The 13,723-nt window shown below is 35.3% G+C and overlaps 1 protein-coding gene across 9 annotated transcripts in view; it reads right to left on the reverse strand.

The window, feature by feature from the left end:
* The window catches only part of GPHN (gephyrin), a 626,216-nt gene that overhangs the window by 113,769 nt on the left and 498,724 nt on the right, over nucleotides 1-13,723 (reverse strand). For all 9 annotated transcript variants that reach the window (XM_060004380.1, XM_060004374.1, XM_060004382.1 and 6 more), the window contains one exon: nucleotides 7,593-7,730. In XM_060004380.1, coding sequence (XP_059860363.1) covers nucleotides 7,593-7,730 — 138 coding nt within the window. The remainder of the gene's footprint in view (nucleotides 1-7,592; nucleotides 7,731-13,723) is intronic.

Consider the following 13,723-nt stretch of genomic DNA (forward strand, 5'->3'; position numbering starts at 1 on the left):
TGGAAGAAACCTAAACGTCCATCAACAGATGAGTGGATAAAGAAGTGGTGTATATACACAATGGAATATTACTCAGCCTTAAAAAAGAATGAAATGGGGCTTCTCTGGTGGCGCAGTAGTTGAGAGTCCGCCTGCCGATGCAGGGGACACGGGTTCGTGCCCCGGTCCGGAAAGATCCCACATGCCGCGGAGCAGCTGGGCCCGTGAGCCATGGCCGCTGAGCCTGCGCGTCCAGAGCCTGTGCTCTGCAACGGGAGAGGCCACAACAGTGAGAGGCCCGCGTACCACAAAAAAAAAAAAAAAAAAAAGAATGAAATGATGCCATTCGCAGTAACATGGATGGACCTAGAGATTATCACATTAAGTGAAGTAAGTCATTCAGAGAAAGACAAATATCATATGATACCACTTATATGTGGACTCTAAAAAAATGATACAAATAAACTTATTTACAAAACTAAAATAGACTCACATAGAGTTATGGTTAATCTATACGTTATATAGATTAACGTTATACGTTAATCCCAAACTCACAAAGTTATGGTTACCAAAGGGGATAGCAGGTCGGGGGAGAGATAAATTAGGAGTTTGGGATTAACGTATACACACTCCTACACATAAAACAGGTAAACAACAAGGACCTACTATATAGCAAAGGGAACTATACTCAGTATCTTTTAATTACCTATAATGGAAAAGAATCTGAAAAAGAATATACACACATATCTGAATATATATATATACACACTTATATATATATCTGAATCACTTCGCTGTGCACTTGAAACTAACAGAACATTACAAATTAACTAAAATTAAAAAATTTTTAAAAATGGGAAAGGACTTGAATAGACATTTCTCTAAAGATGTATGAATAGCTAATAAACTTATGAAAAGATGCTCAACATCACTAATTATCAGGAAAATGTAAATCAAAATGAGATATCACCCCACATCTATAAATTGGCTACTATCAAAAAATCAGAAAATAAAAAGTGTTGATGAGAATGTAGAAAAATTGGAATCCTTATGTAATGTTGGTAGGATTGTAGAATAGTGCAACCAGCATGGAAAACAGAAGAAGTTTCCTCAGAAAATTAAAAATAGACCTACCATATGATCCATCAATCTCACTTCTGAGTAGATATCCCAAAGAATTGAAAGCAGGGTCTTGAAGAGATATTTGTACACCCATGTTCATATAGTATGGCTATTCATAATAGTCAACAGTTGGAAGCATCCCAAATGTCCATCAACAGATGAATGGATTAACAAATGTGGTGTATATATCTAAATACTGTCACATGGCACAACATGAACAGACCTTGAGGACATTATACTAAGTGATATAAGCTAGCCACAAAAAGACAAATACTGTATGACTGCACTTATATAACATATCTAAAATAGTCAAATTATTAGAAATAATAAGTAGAGTGGTGGTTACCAGGGGCTGGGATGAGGAGGAAAAAGGGAGTAGTTGTTTAATGGGTAAAGAGTTTCACGCATCCAGTATGAAAAACTTTTGGAGATGTTTCACAACAATGTGAATGTACTTAATGCCACTGAACTGTAATGGCTAAGATGATAAACTTTATATGTTTTTTTTACTACAGTAATATTTTAAAAAGGAATGAGATACTGATACATGCTACAACATGGATGAACTTTGAAAATATTATTCTAGGTAGAAAAAGCCAGTAATAAAAGACCACATATTATATGATCCCATTATGTGAAATGTCCAGAATAGGTAAATCCATAGAGATAAAAAGTAGGCTAATGGTTGCTTAAGGCTGAATGGTGGGCTGCGGGGACAGGAGGAGGCTGATAGCTAAAGGGGATGGGGATTCTTCTTGAGGTGAATATATTCTAAAACTGACTGTGGTGATGGCTGTACATATCTGTGAATATACTAAAAACTTCTGAACGGTATAATTTATGTGGGTGAATTATACTATATATGAATTGTATTTCAGTAAACTTATTTTTTAAAGGGCAAGAATAAGAGGTTTTTAAAAAAAGAATATTTCTGTCATTTTAACATATAGCTGTATATAGAAGAGTCAAGAAAAGTCATATTTGAAGCACACATATACCATCTGGTCTTTATAGATCTTTAAAATATCTTGGAAAGAAAAATAAAACATTTCATTTGGAAAGAAAGAACAGCTTCATGCTTAAGGTTATCAATATAAATCTAGTAATAGAAAATTGGCCAGATTTTTATTTTGTACTCATGCTAAATATAGGGATTTCTATCTTTAAGGTAAATTAGATCCCTACTGGATTAGTTCTGCTTTTGGAGTTGGTATCAAGTTAACCTACCAGCAGAACTTATATCTCTTCAAAGAGAAAAACATGCATTACTTCAAGTTTTTTTCTAAAAGCCTGAGTAAGGCAAGGGAAAGGATTTGAAGAGAAAAACGCAATTGATTAGAAAATGCTAAGGACTCCCAGCTGGCAGCAAATACTTGAGAACTGAAGGAATAAACGTCAGGTACACCCCTCTGCTACAGCAGCAACTATATCCATATATCTCAGTAGGATTCAAGGATTAGACAATGGATAGCTCTTCCAAGCAGTCAATATTACATTTCATTCAATGATCGACTTTGGAACTTAAAGAGTATATAGTAGTGCTGCAAATTACTTTATCACATGGGGCAGTCTCTCTTGCATACATATAAATACTTAGATAGACGTTAAACCATCTCTTCTCTTTGCCCATAGGTGGAGCCCAAGTATTAGTGTTGAATAAACTTTGGGCACATGGTTTTAGAAAAGGAGCCAGGCAGCAGTAACTTCTCAACTAGATATTATGACTGTTTAGGCACTCATAAAGCCCCCTTGTGTGGGGCAGTTCTTTTTATAGTTACACAATTGAGTAAAATTAACTCACAGAAGAATCAGACCTATAATGCGGGCTGAATTATTCCTATGTCACAACCAGGTTGACTAATCTTCCTCTTTCATACCTCCTTCTATGCATATCATTATATATTTTCATATATATTTTTTTCTTTTAAAATATATTATAAATATATTTTGCTTTAGGTCAGAGACAGGGAGAACTACCTCTGTTGTGGTTAATATTCTAAAAAGGATACTTCACTGCTTTAAACTGAGTTCAGTAAACTTAAAGCTTCCTTGTCTAGAATTGCTTAAGTCTTTTGTGGAAATACAAAGAACTGAGGTCAGCGATGCTAAAGTCTTTGGTCATGAAATCTTAAAAAAAAGCCTAGCGCTTATAAAATAATGCTCCTAAGAAAGCAGAATCCTTTCTATTCAAAGATTATAGTTTTTCCATTGTTAACTGAACAATATTGGGGATTACAGGGAATTCTAGAATATTTTAATCTGCCTCAGCTACTGCCTCAGTAGCTAGTACTGTACCAAGTGTGAATTTGTAATGTGTTCATGTCACGCATTTTATAAGCAAAGATGAATCATAAATGGTAGTCTTGCAAATGTTATCTTCTATTGGTATTCCTCTCCCAAGAAACCAAAGTAAGGTATTTATAATCAGTGGAGCACTTGCTCCTTAAAGGCCTTGCTTGCAGATAGGAGCTGAAAATAGTAGATATGCTAAAGGGCAGACCAGAGACAATAGAAAATTCACCTGTAGTCAAAATAGGTTAAAACAAACAAACAATACACTTTACACATCTAGGCACTTACTTCAGAAGAATAATTTTCATACTGATTTGAGATGTGCTTTGCTATAATGGAATGAACAGTAGACTAGGAGTCAAGGATCCTAGGTTCTAGTTGTTTTTAATCATAACAATTTGTCTAACTCTAAGAACATTATTATACCTCTTTGGTCCTAAATTCCTTTGTCTTTAAAGTAAGAGAGACTACCTGATCTCCAAGTTACCTTCTTATTGTAATATTGTAAGTATTTAATATATTATATGGTAACATTCCTTCACAGAGTTACCCTATATGTATGACCTTGAGAGCATCACTACCAGCACTTCTGTATACATGATTTATTCTTAGTTTTCTGGATTATTGTTGAACCTTCACAGACATATAAAAAGTAATTTTAGAGATCCTACAGTAGCAAACTGCCTCATAGATTTCAGTGGTTCTGGATCTCTCTTAGGAAACATGGGCTTTCCTCTACAGGCTTCTATAATTGTAGGTGTCAGAGTATTTGCAGAGGCAAAATATTTGGGATTTCAGAGAACTGTGAAGGCCTTTCAGTCCTCCTCACCCCTATGAAATTCAATAGTTAGAGGTGCATCTAGTTGAAATCAAAATGAACTATGAAGGTTTGCTCATTAAAATGCAAACATCCTCGGAAAAGATAACATTTAAAGTATAGTGAGAATGAGTTTCTAATCTTTTTTCTGGGGAGAAATTGCTTATCTTGAGTAAGAGAATTACAGGCCACATTTGACTCAAAACTCAATTTATAGTGATTCACATTTAGATCACTCAGCTTTTTATACCCGTGTTGTTTATTAGGGCACTTATGAGAGAGAGTGATCAAATATGTCAGTCATTGTTATTACAAAACGAATGAACAAAATGCTATGGGGACATGGAGGAAGGATACTTAACCCAGCTAGGGAAAGGGAGAAGTGGACACCAGAAATGTCTTCATGGAGGAGAGCTTCTTAAGCTTAATCTTAAAAAACATGTACTGGCAAAATGGGGAGATGTTGGTCAAAGGGTACAAACTTTCATTTATAAGATGAATAAATTCTGGGTATCTAAAGTACAGCATGGTGACTGTAGTTAACAATGCTGTATTGTATACTTGAAATTTGCTAAAAGAGTAAATCTTAAGTATTTTCACCATACATACACATACACAGAGTAACTATAAAGTGATAGTTGTATTAATTAGCTTGATTATGGTAATTATTTCACAATGTGTATATATATTAAATCATCATGTTGTATACCCTAAATATACACAATTTTAATTTATTAATTATGCCTCAATAAAGTCAGAAAAAAAAGAATACATAGTGGCCAATTATAAAGGGCCTTATATGACATATCAAGGAGTTTGAATTTTATCTGGAGGTTATGAGGAATACTACTGAAGAGTTGTATGCAGGAATGTTAATATCAAATTTTGAACAGATAACTTTGGTATGCAATTGGAAAATGGATGTAAAGATGCTAATTGGGGGAGGGAAGCCTTTACAATAATCCAGAAAGTTAATAATAAAGACCTAAATTAAAATCATAGCAGTGGGGATGGCAAACAAGGGACAGATTCAACAGGACATAGAGGAAATGAGTATTGTAGAAGTAAAGAAAATAAGTTTAATATTGGTCATGTTAAACTTACTCGCAGCAGGTATACATTTGTTGTAAGAGTTTGGAGCTCAGGCAAGGTCTGGGCAAAGATACAGATTTAGAAATCACTTAATAGTTGGTACTTGAAACAATTGGCATGTATGAGGTTATCTGAAGTGAATGTGTAAGATCCGAAAAGGGTCAGAGACAAACACTCTAAAGAAAGTTCATATTCAAGGAATTGACAAAGGAAGGCAAGCTTACAAAAGAGCCAGTAAAGGAGAAAATGTACCACATTGTTTATCTGTCCCTCTCCTGCACTACACAGTGAGATGCATGGGGTGGGGTTTTATTTTATTCATCTTTGCATTATCTGGACTTAACATAGTACCTGGAATTTAGATTTTTAATAGATAATTGTTAAACAAATTGAATTATGTTTCTATATATGGTGTTGTTTTCTAAACAACTAATTAAAGTGCCTAGGAGGTTTAATTATAATGCTCTTTTGCATTACAAATCGAGTTTGATCCAACTCAAAGGTTGAATGCAAACCTAACTATTATTTTTCATCATCATGCATGGAAACACTTGACAAGAAGTTAACCATCCATGAAGAGTTTGCTTACTTATGAGTGACAACTGATTTGATGAACAAATGAAGGGGAAACAAGCACATGAAAGGAAAAGAGAATCCACCTGACAGTATTATTTTTTTTCTAGAGGAGAAATAGAAATGGCCATTTCCAGTTCTGTTTTTTCCTTAAAAGGACTGGAATTTCTGTCTAAATGTGACTTGGCATCACAGTGAGATTTTTCTAAGGACTGATGTTAAGAGAAACTACCCTGATATTACAAGAGGCCAGGGATGGTTAACTTATTTTTATAACATGTAAATTTTTTCAACTTAATTTTACATACATATTTTCTGAAGATGTCTTAGTGTTGCTTGACATAAAAATATCTAAATATCTGTACTTAATAATAGAAAGAAACCTATTTCATTAAAATTGATTTCTGAAATTATGTAGTTAATTCCTAACTCCCCACTCTAGTCAGTTTTATTATCTTTATTTCCTTTAATGAGGAATAAAACAAAAACAAAAGAAAAGGTTTAAACCTAATGATAACATATCTAAAAGAATGTAAGTCAAAGATGTAGGATAGGTGTAAGTTATGTAAAAATAATTTTTGTCTAAGTCAGGTCAGGGATCAAAGAGCTAGAATTTGGCATTTAATATTTCACTAATTTTAGGCCTTTTAATTTTCACATAATTTGTTACTTTATCTACTATTGTTTTTTATATTTTAACACTGGAAGAAGAGCACTATTATGTAGTAAAAATAAGAATGTTAAGTCTTGTTTTTTTTTTTTTTTTGGTCGTGCCACGCATCTTGTGGGATATTAGCTCCCGGAGCAGGGATTGAAGCCGGGCCACTGCCATGAAAACGCCAAGCCCTAACCACTGGACTGCAAAGGAATTCCCAAGAATGTTAAGTCTTGAGCCTTAATCCTATTCCTTTTCTGCTGTTCTGAGTTTGAGTTTTCTTGTAGAAAAATTATGGTGTCTGTATAGATGCTCTCTAATGTTCATTGAAATTTGAATATTTTATGATCTGTGAATAAAGTCCTTTATTTGTAAAAGCAATCCTTTTGTATTGTTTTTATATGTATAACAAAAACAATTAAGAAACTATAATTTATTCAGATTGCACCTGAACTGAATTTTTAGAAAGGGAAGTAGTTGATTAAAAACTGAAAACACTGGGGAAAACTACCCTTCCATTATCTTTCCACAAGCTGGTCTCAATGTACTACTAAACTAAGAGCAGAAAATGAGAAGATATATGAAGCAGAAAAACTGAGATCGGACTGGTTGCTCAGTGATCCATAGATAAATTAACGTAGTATTTACATTTTACATTTAAAAACATGATTTCCACAAATGAAAATAATTACGAGACACATTAGTTATCTCCCATTTCTGTCAGAAAGGACATAAGGCAGACTCACAGTCAACTGTTTTTCTCACTCAGGGCTGACAGCCCTTTCTTTAGAGTATTGGTATTTTGATGAACAGGAGAAACACTGTTGACTTTTTCCTTTTTTTTTTTTTCTTTATGTAAAGGAAGCTTTATGGGTATTTTACTCTGTATACCATTAAGGTTGATCTTAGAGTTGAGTAGAAATAAGAAGCAAAAAGCAAGATGATGATAATTGCAGTAATGATTAATAACATTTCTCTTTCAGGAAAACTGTGTATTAGTGTTAGATGAATCTTATTTGGAAAAAAATGAAAATAAAAGGCAATGGGCAAATATAACAGTACCTCGGTAGTTGATGATTTCTGTCCCAAGCACCGGAGTCATCTCCAGGACTGTGATAAAGGCTTTGTCCATAGATGTTAGAGGAAAAGGAGACATGCGGTGTCTTCTAGCCACCTTGGTGATATCAACAGCACTGTGACCTAAACAGGAAGATAATTAACTAAGAATATGATGCTGAAACACTGATTAAAAAGTGGGAAAGGCTTATAAATATCAACAATTCTCAATTTCATGTGTCCAGAAATGAAGATTACAAGGTGAGAAACTTTTTCCTGCTTCCAAAATATAGCCTGCTTTGGTGGAACATTAAATCAAGTTAGTAATGTTACATCATGTATCAAAAGTTGGTGAAATTTAATGATGATATTGGCTAATCCTTTTTTTTGTTGTTTTTTTGCGGTATGCGGGCCTCTCACTGCTGTGGCCCCTCCCGCCGCGGAGCACAGGCTCCGGACGCGCCGGCCCAGCGGCCATGGCCCACGGGCCCAGCCGCTCCGCGGCATGTGGGATCCTCCCGGACCGGGGCACGAACCCGCGCCCCCTGCATCGGCAGGCGGACCCCCAACCACTGCGCCACCAGAGAAGCCCTGGCTAATCCTTTTTGAGTGCTTAACTATGTGCCATGGCACTATTCTAATTAATCTTCACAACAACCTAAAGGGAGCCATCATTATTATCCTTTATTACAGATGAGGAAAAAGAGGTTTACATATCTTGGCCTAAATCGCAAAGCTAGAAGCTGAAGAGCCAGGATTCAAACCTAGGTAGCCAGGCTTTAGAGTCCATGTCCTTAACTACTATACTGTTTGAACACTTAATGAGCTAGTTAGTGAACTGAAATATACAAACTTGAATTTATTCAGAATTTCATAGGAAATTTTCTTTCTTCTAAAAGCATAGAAAAATATTATTATTTACTCACTCCCCATGTAACCTTAGCTAGTCCCCTGGCGTTAATACCACCCATACACTAAACTCCCTAATTTTATATCTCCAACCTCAACCTCTACCTTCACCTCTATACTTATATGTCATCCAAATAGCTGGGGGATAACAGCGTATATCTACAAGCTTATAAATCATCAAATATGCACTTGAATGTGCAACAGGCAATTCAAACTTAACATGCTCAAAATCAAACTCTTGATTCCCCACCCTCCTAACCTACCTGCACGATGTCTTATTCTCTTGCAATTCCCATCTCAGCAAATAGAAACTCTACTCACTCAGTTATTAATCCAAAACCTTGGTGACATCTTTGATTCTTCTAGTTTTGTCAGAACCATATCTAAACTGCCATTAAAATGTCTCTAGAATCTGATCATTACTCACCATCTCTACAATTATTACAATAATTGGAACCATCATTTATTTCCTGGGAAATTGAATAGTGTCCTAACTTGTCTCCTTCCTTCTATCCTTGTCCCATTACAGTTTATTCTCCACACAGTAGTTACAACGCTCCTTTTAAACTGTAAGCTGAATTGTGCTAATCTCTGCTCACAACTCTCCATGACTTTCCATTTCATTCAGAGTAAAATCTTTGCTATGGCCCTCAAAGCCCAACATATTATAGCCTACACTGTTCTCTTCTCCTATCATTTCACCCTTATTCAATGTGCTCTAGCCAAACTGGTTCGTTCCTTGTCTGAGAATGCCAAATACATCTTTCTTTAGGGTCTTCATACTTGCCATTTCCTCTACTTGGACCATTCTTCCCCAGATATTATGGTTCCATTCATCCCTCATTTCTTTCAGGTCTTTGCTAAAGGATCACCTAATCAGAGGCCTTTGTTAAACATCCTGCATAGAATATTACCTACCATCACTCTCTATTCTCCTTACCCTACTTTACTTTTCTTCATGGGAAAAAAAAAAAAAAATATATATATATATACATACATATATATACACACCTATACACATATATATTGATATTTATATACCTATAATATATATTTATACTTATTTGTTTATAACCTTCTTAGTAGAATGTAAGCTCCATGACAGCAGCAACTTTGTCTTTTTTATTCACTGTTGTCATCCCCAAAACCTAGAACAGTATCTGGCACATATTAGGCAATAAAAAATAAATAGTTGTTGACCTAATAAATGAATCATTTAATGACAAAAAGGAAATTCTTAGAGCACAATAAACAACTTGGCCCATGCATAAACAACTTGGCCCAAAGGGTAAACATAAAAGGAGTAACTGCGAACACTGTTGCTTGGCTATTGTAACTGATATCCACAATTCGCTTCTTCCATAGCCACCTTTCAGGTAAGACTGGCCATACGATATAGTTCCAGCCAGTGAGATGTAGGAAGAAGTCCCTGGGGCAGGCTTCCTACTACAAATAAAAAGATAAAGAGATAAAGCTTTAAGAGGAGAGCATGGTTAGATACTGGGAGGTGCCATAGCCATTTTTCAACCATGAGGATAGAAACCCACACATAAGTATTGGAAACACGAGAATAAAAAGAGGCAGAGTCTCTGATGACAATACTGAGCTGCTGTACAAGCCCTGGACTGCCTGCCTCTAGACTTTTTATATGTGAGACAAATAAGCTCCTATTTCTTTAATCCACTTTATGATTGTATATATTCCCCTGCAGTCTGTAAGTTCCTGGTCACTGCAATTTATTAAATTTAGTCCTCCTACCCAAACCCCAGCAGCTGCTTCAGACATATTCACTGAACTGACTTACAGGAACTGTCCCAAAGAGTTTTCATTCTAAGACAAATGACATTGTCATAAGTAGTCAAAGAAAAAGACATACAATATGCTTATACTTATTTCTCACCCATGGGTAATCACAAAATTACAAAATTTTCAAAGCTTGAAGGACCTTAGAAATTATTTAGTGCTAAATATGAAAAATTTTTTCTACTTTAAGGTGAACACTTAAAGAAGGATTATGTATGATTTATCATTTACCTATAATTGAAACATAAATTTATTCATAACTCACTTTCACTACAGTCCCTGCCACATCATTAAATATCAATAAATACATATTGTCACAACCAGTGTAACTGAAGAGAATGATAGATAGGTGTTTCTATAGACCCTTTTATTCGGGTTTATAGATCTCAGATCTGATCTTTTCTAAGATATTGTTTAGTTTCTTTATGGTGAAAATTGTGTACAATCTTATAAAAGCTGTGCTTTTAAAATGTTTGGTTTCTGAGGAGAAAATTGTACTTTATTAGAAAGCAAGTTTGATTATCAGTGATACACACATCCATTCAACAAATATTTATTGAGTGCATTTTATGAGCCAGGCACAGTTACACCCTTGGTATACAAAGAGTAAGATACACCCTGCCATGAAGAATGTTTCAGCTCAGCAGAAAGGAAAGACATGTAAGTGAATTAAAAAATAAGGGCAGGAGGACAGTAAACAAATGGATGGTTCTCTAACTATAGAGATTGATATTTTTTTAAATTGGAAATTGCATACCAATTTCCCCCAGCCTGGAAAAATCTTTACTGTCTTTAAGATAATTTTGTACCTTGTTTATATCTTTCTTATGGCACCTACCACTTTCTAATGTTATAGACATTTAAATATTTGCCTTACCTATGCTAGTCTATCATAAACTCCTTGAAGGCAGAACCTGTATCTTATTAATCTGTGTATCCTTTGCTACTTTTAGAGCAATGCTTTCCTTATACTAACAGTAGGTACTGAATAAACGAGGTATGAATGAATAGCAAATCCTTCAAACAAAGCTAAAAGTTGGGAAGGAAGATTCAAAGTTGCACCTCCTGTTCTGCCCTTTGTGTCTCTAGGTCCTTTCATATTTACAAACTCTCTGTCACAAAGTGACAGATAAATAATCCATATTGCTAGATAAATAATCCAAACTTTGATGCTAATGGGTTAATATTGGTCCCTCACTAAACTATTTGCATGTTATCACAGGGGCTTTCTGGATATAAAATAAATTAACTGAAAGAAATGTCTCAAAAGAGGAGTATTTTAATTCTCTGGCACATTAGCAGATACGTGTGTGTGTGTGTGTGTGTGTGTGTGTGTGTGTGTGTATGTGTGTGTTCTCAACAAGTGTTCACTGAGCACCTTCTATGTGCCAAGTGGCTTCTTCCCACTCAAGACCCACCCACGGTCACATAGTAGAAATAGTCAGCTACTTCACCAATAAAGAAGGGCTACCTTATTTGTGTAAATATGAGAAAAACAGTATTGTTACCTTCTACACACAAGAATAAAATGATATAGATAACAGCTGCTCTTTTTAAAAATTGAAGTATAATTTACAATGTTGTGTTAGTTTCAAGTATACAGCTAAGAATATATATATATATTCTATTTCAGATTCTTTTCCATTATAGGTTATTACAAGATACTGAGTATAGTTCCCTGTGCTCTACAGTAGGTACTTGTTGTTTACCTATTTTATATACACTACTGTGTATATGTTAACCCCAAACTCCCAATTTATTCCCCCCCCCGCCATTATCCCTTTTGCTAACTATAAGTTTGTTTTCTATGTCTGTGAGTCTATTTCTGTTCTGTAAATAAGTTTATTTGTATAATATTTTAAGATTCCACAAATAAGTGATAACATATGATATTTGTTTTTGTCTGGCTTACTTCACTTAGTATAATCATCTCTTGGTCCATCCATGTTGCTGCAAATGGCATTATTTCATTCTTTTTTATGGCTGAATAGTATTCCATTATATCTATATCTATATCTATATATATCTATATCTATACACACACACACACACACACACACACACACACACACACACACACCATCTTCTTTATCCATTCATCTGTTGATGAACATTTAGGTTGCTTCCATGTCTTTGCTATTGTAAACAGTGCTGCAAGGAACACTGGAGCACATGTATCTTTTTGAATTAAGAGTTTTCTCTAGATATACGCCCAGAAGTGGGATTGCAGGATTATATGGTAACTCTTATTTTTAGTTTTTTAAGGAACTTCCATACTGTTCTCCACAGTGGCTGCACCAATTTACATTCCTACCAACAGTGTAGCTGGGTCCCTTTTTCTCCACATCCTCTCCAGCATTTATTATTTGTAGGCTTTTTAATCATGGCCATTCTGACTGGTGTGAGGCAATACCTCATTGTAGTTTTGATTTGCATTTCTCTAATAATTAATAGCTGCTCCTTTTACGTAAATAGAATTAATATATAACATTAACATACCTAGTTCTGTTGTATCCCTCACCACATGTAGGATGACTATGTGACCACATAAGATTCCATTTAACAAAAGACTGTAGCTAACGTAAGTTTGAAAACCACTGATCTAGGTGATGCAGTACTCTCACGTTCAGATCAAAAGTGGATAAGCCATGCTTGAGGGACAGCACCAGGGACACACACACAGAGCCACTGGCAGCTGGAGGCACAGGCTGAGGATGCACAGCACTCACATGTATAGCTCAGGGGCTCTTATGCAGGACTCCCATGGGCTGGCATGGTGAGGCCCATTTTTAGAAGGCATACATTTCCAAAATAAATCTGGTAAGCAAATAGTTATGTTTCCTTCTTCTGTTTCCATAAAAAAAAAATTTCAACTATTTTTTGATGTTGACACCAGTGACTGACAAGAAGCTTTAAAATGAAAGCTTCACGAAATTTAAGAATAGTTGCCTCTGACTTCTCCTATTTTGCAAGTTAAAACCCCAAAGCACTTCTAACAGTCCTGGGCCACTGAAGAACTGACTCAGACAGGAAAAAGCACCATGAAATGTTCTCCCTCACACCCCAGCCCTCTTCTTGATTCTGAGCTCAGCATAGAAATCTGATAGAAGAGAAAAAAACTGGGGAAAAAAAGTATGCACTCTTGTCTCTGAAGGCCAGATGGGTTATAGCCTAGCAGCCAGTTTTCACTGAGTGGTCCATAAATCCATTTACAAAGAAGTAGGAAAGGAAGGAAAGAATAATTTTTAAAAAGAAAGAAGGTTATAACAAAAGGAAGTTGCGGTTTTGGACAGAGAAAATATCCAAAATTTGGATACAGTTTTTCCTATAAAGCAAAAGCTATTTCCCGGCCACAAACATATCCTGATGACTACCTTACAAATGAATACCAACAGTCACAAAGATAATCTGTGACTGTACTAGCT

This window comes from Delphinus delphis, chromosome 2, assembly GCF_949987515.2.
Source record: "Delphinus delphis chromosome 2, mDelDel1.2, whole genome shotgun sequence".
NCBI lineage: Eukaryota > Metazoa > Chordata > Mammalia > Artiodactyla > Delphinidae > Delphinus > Delphinus delphis.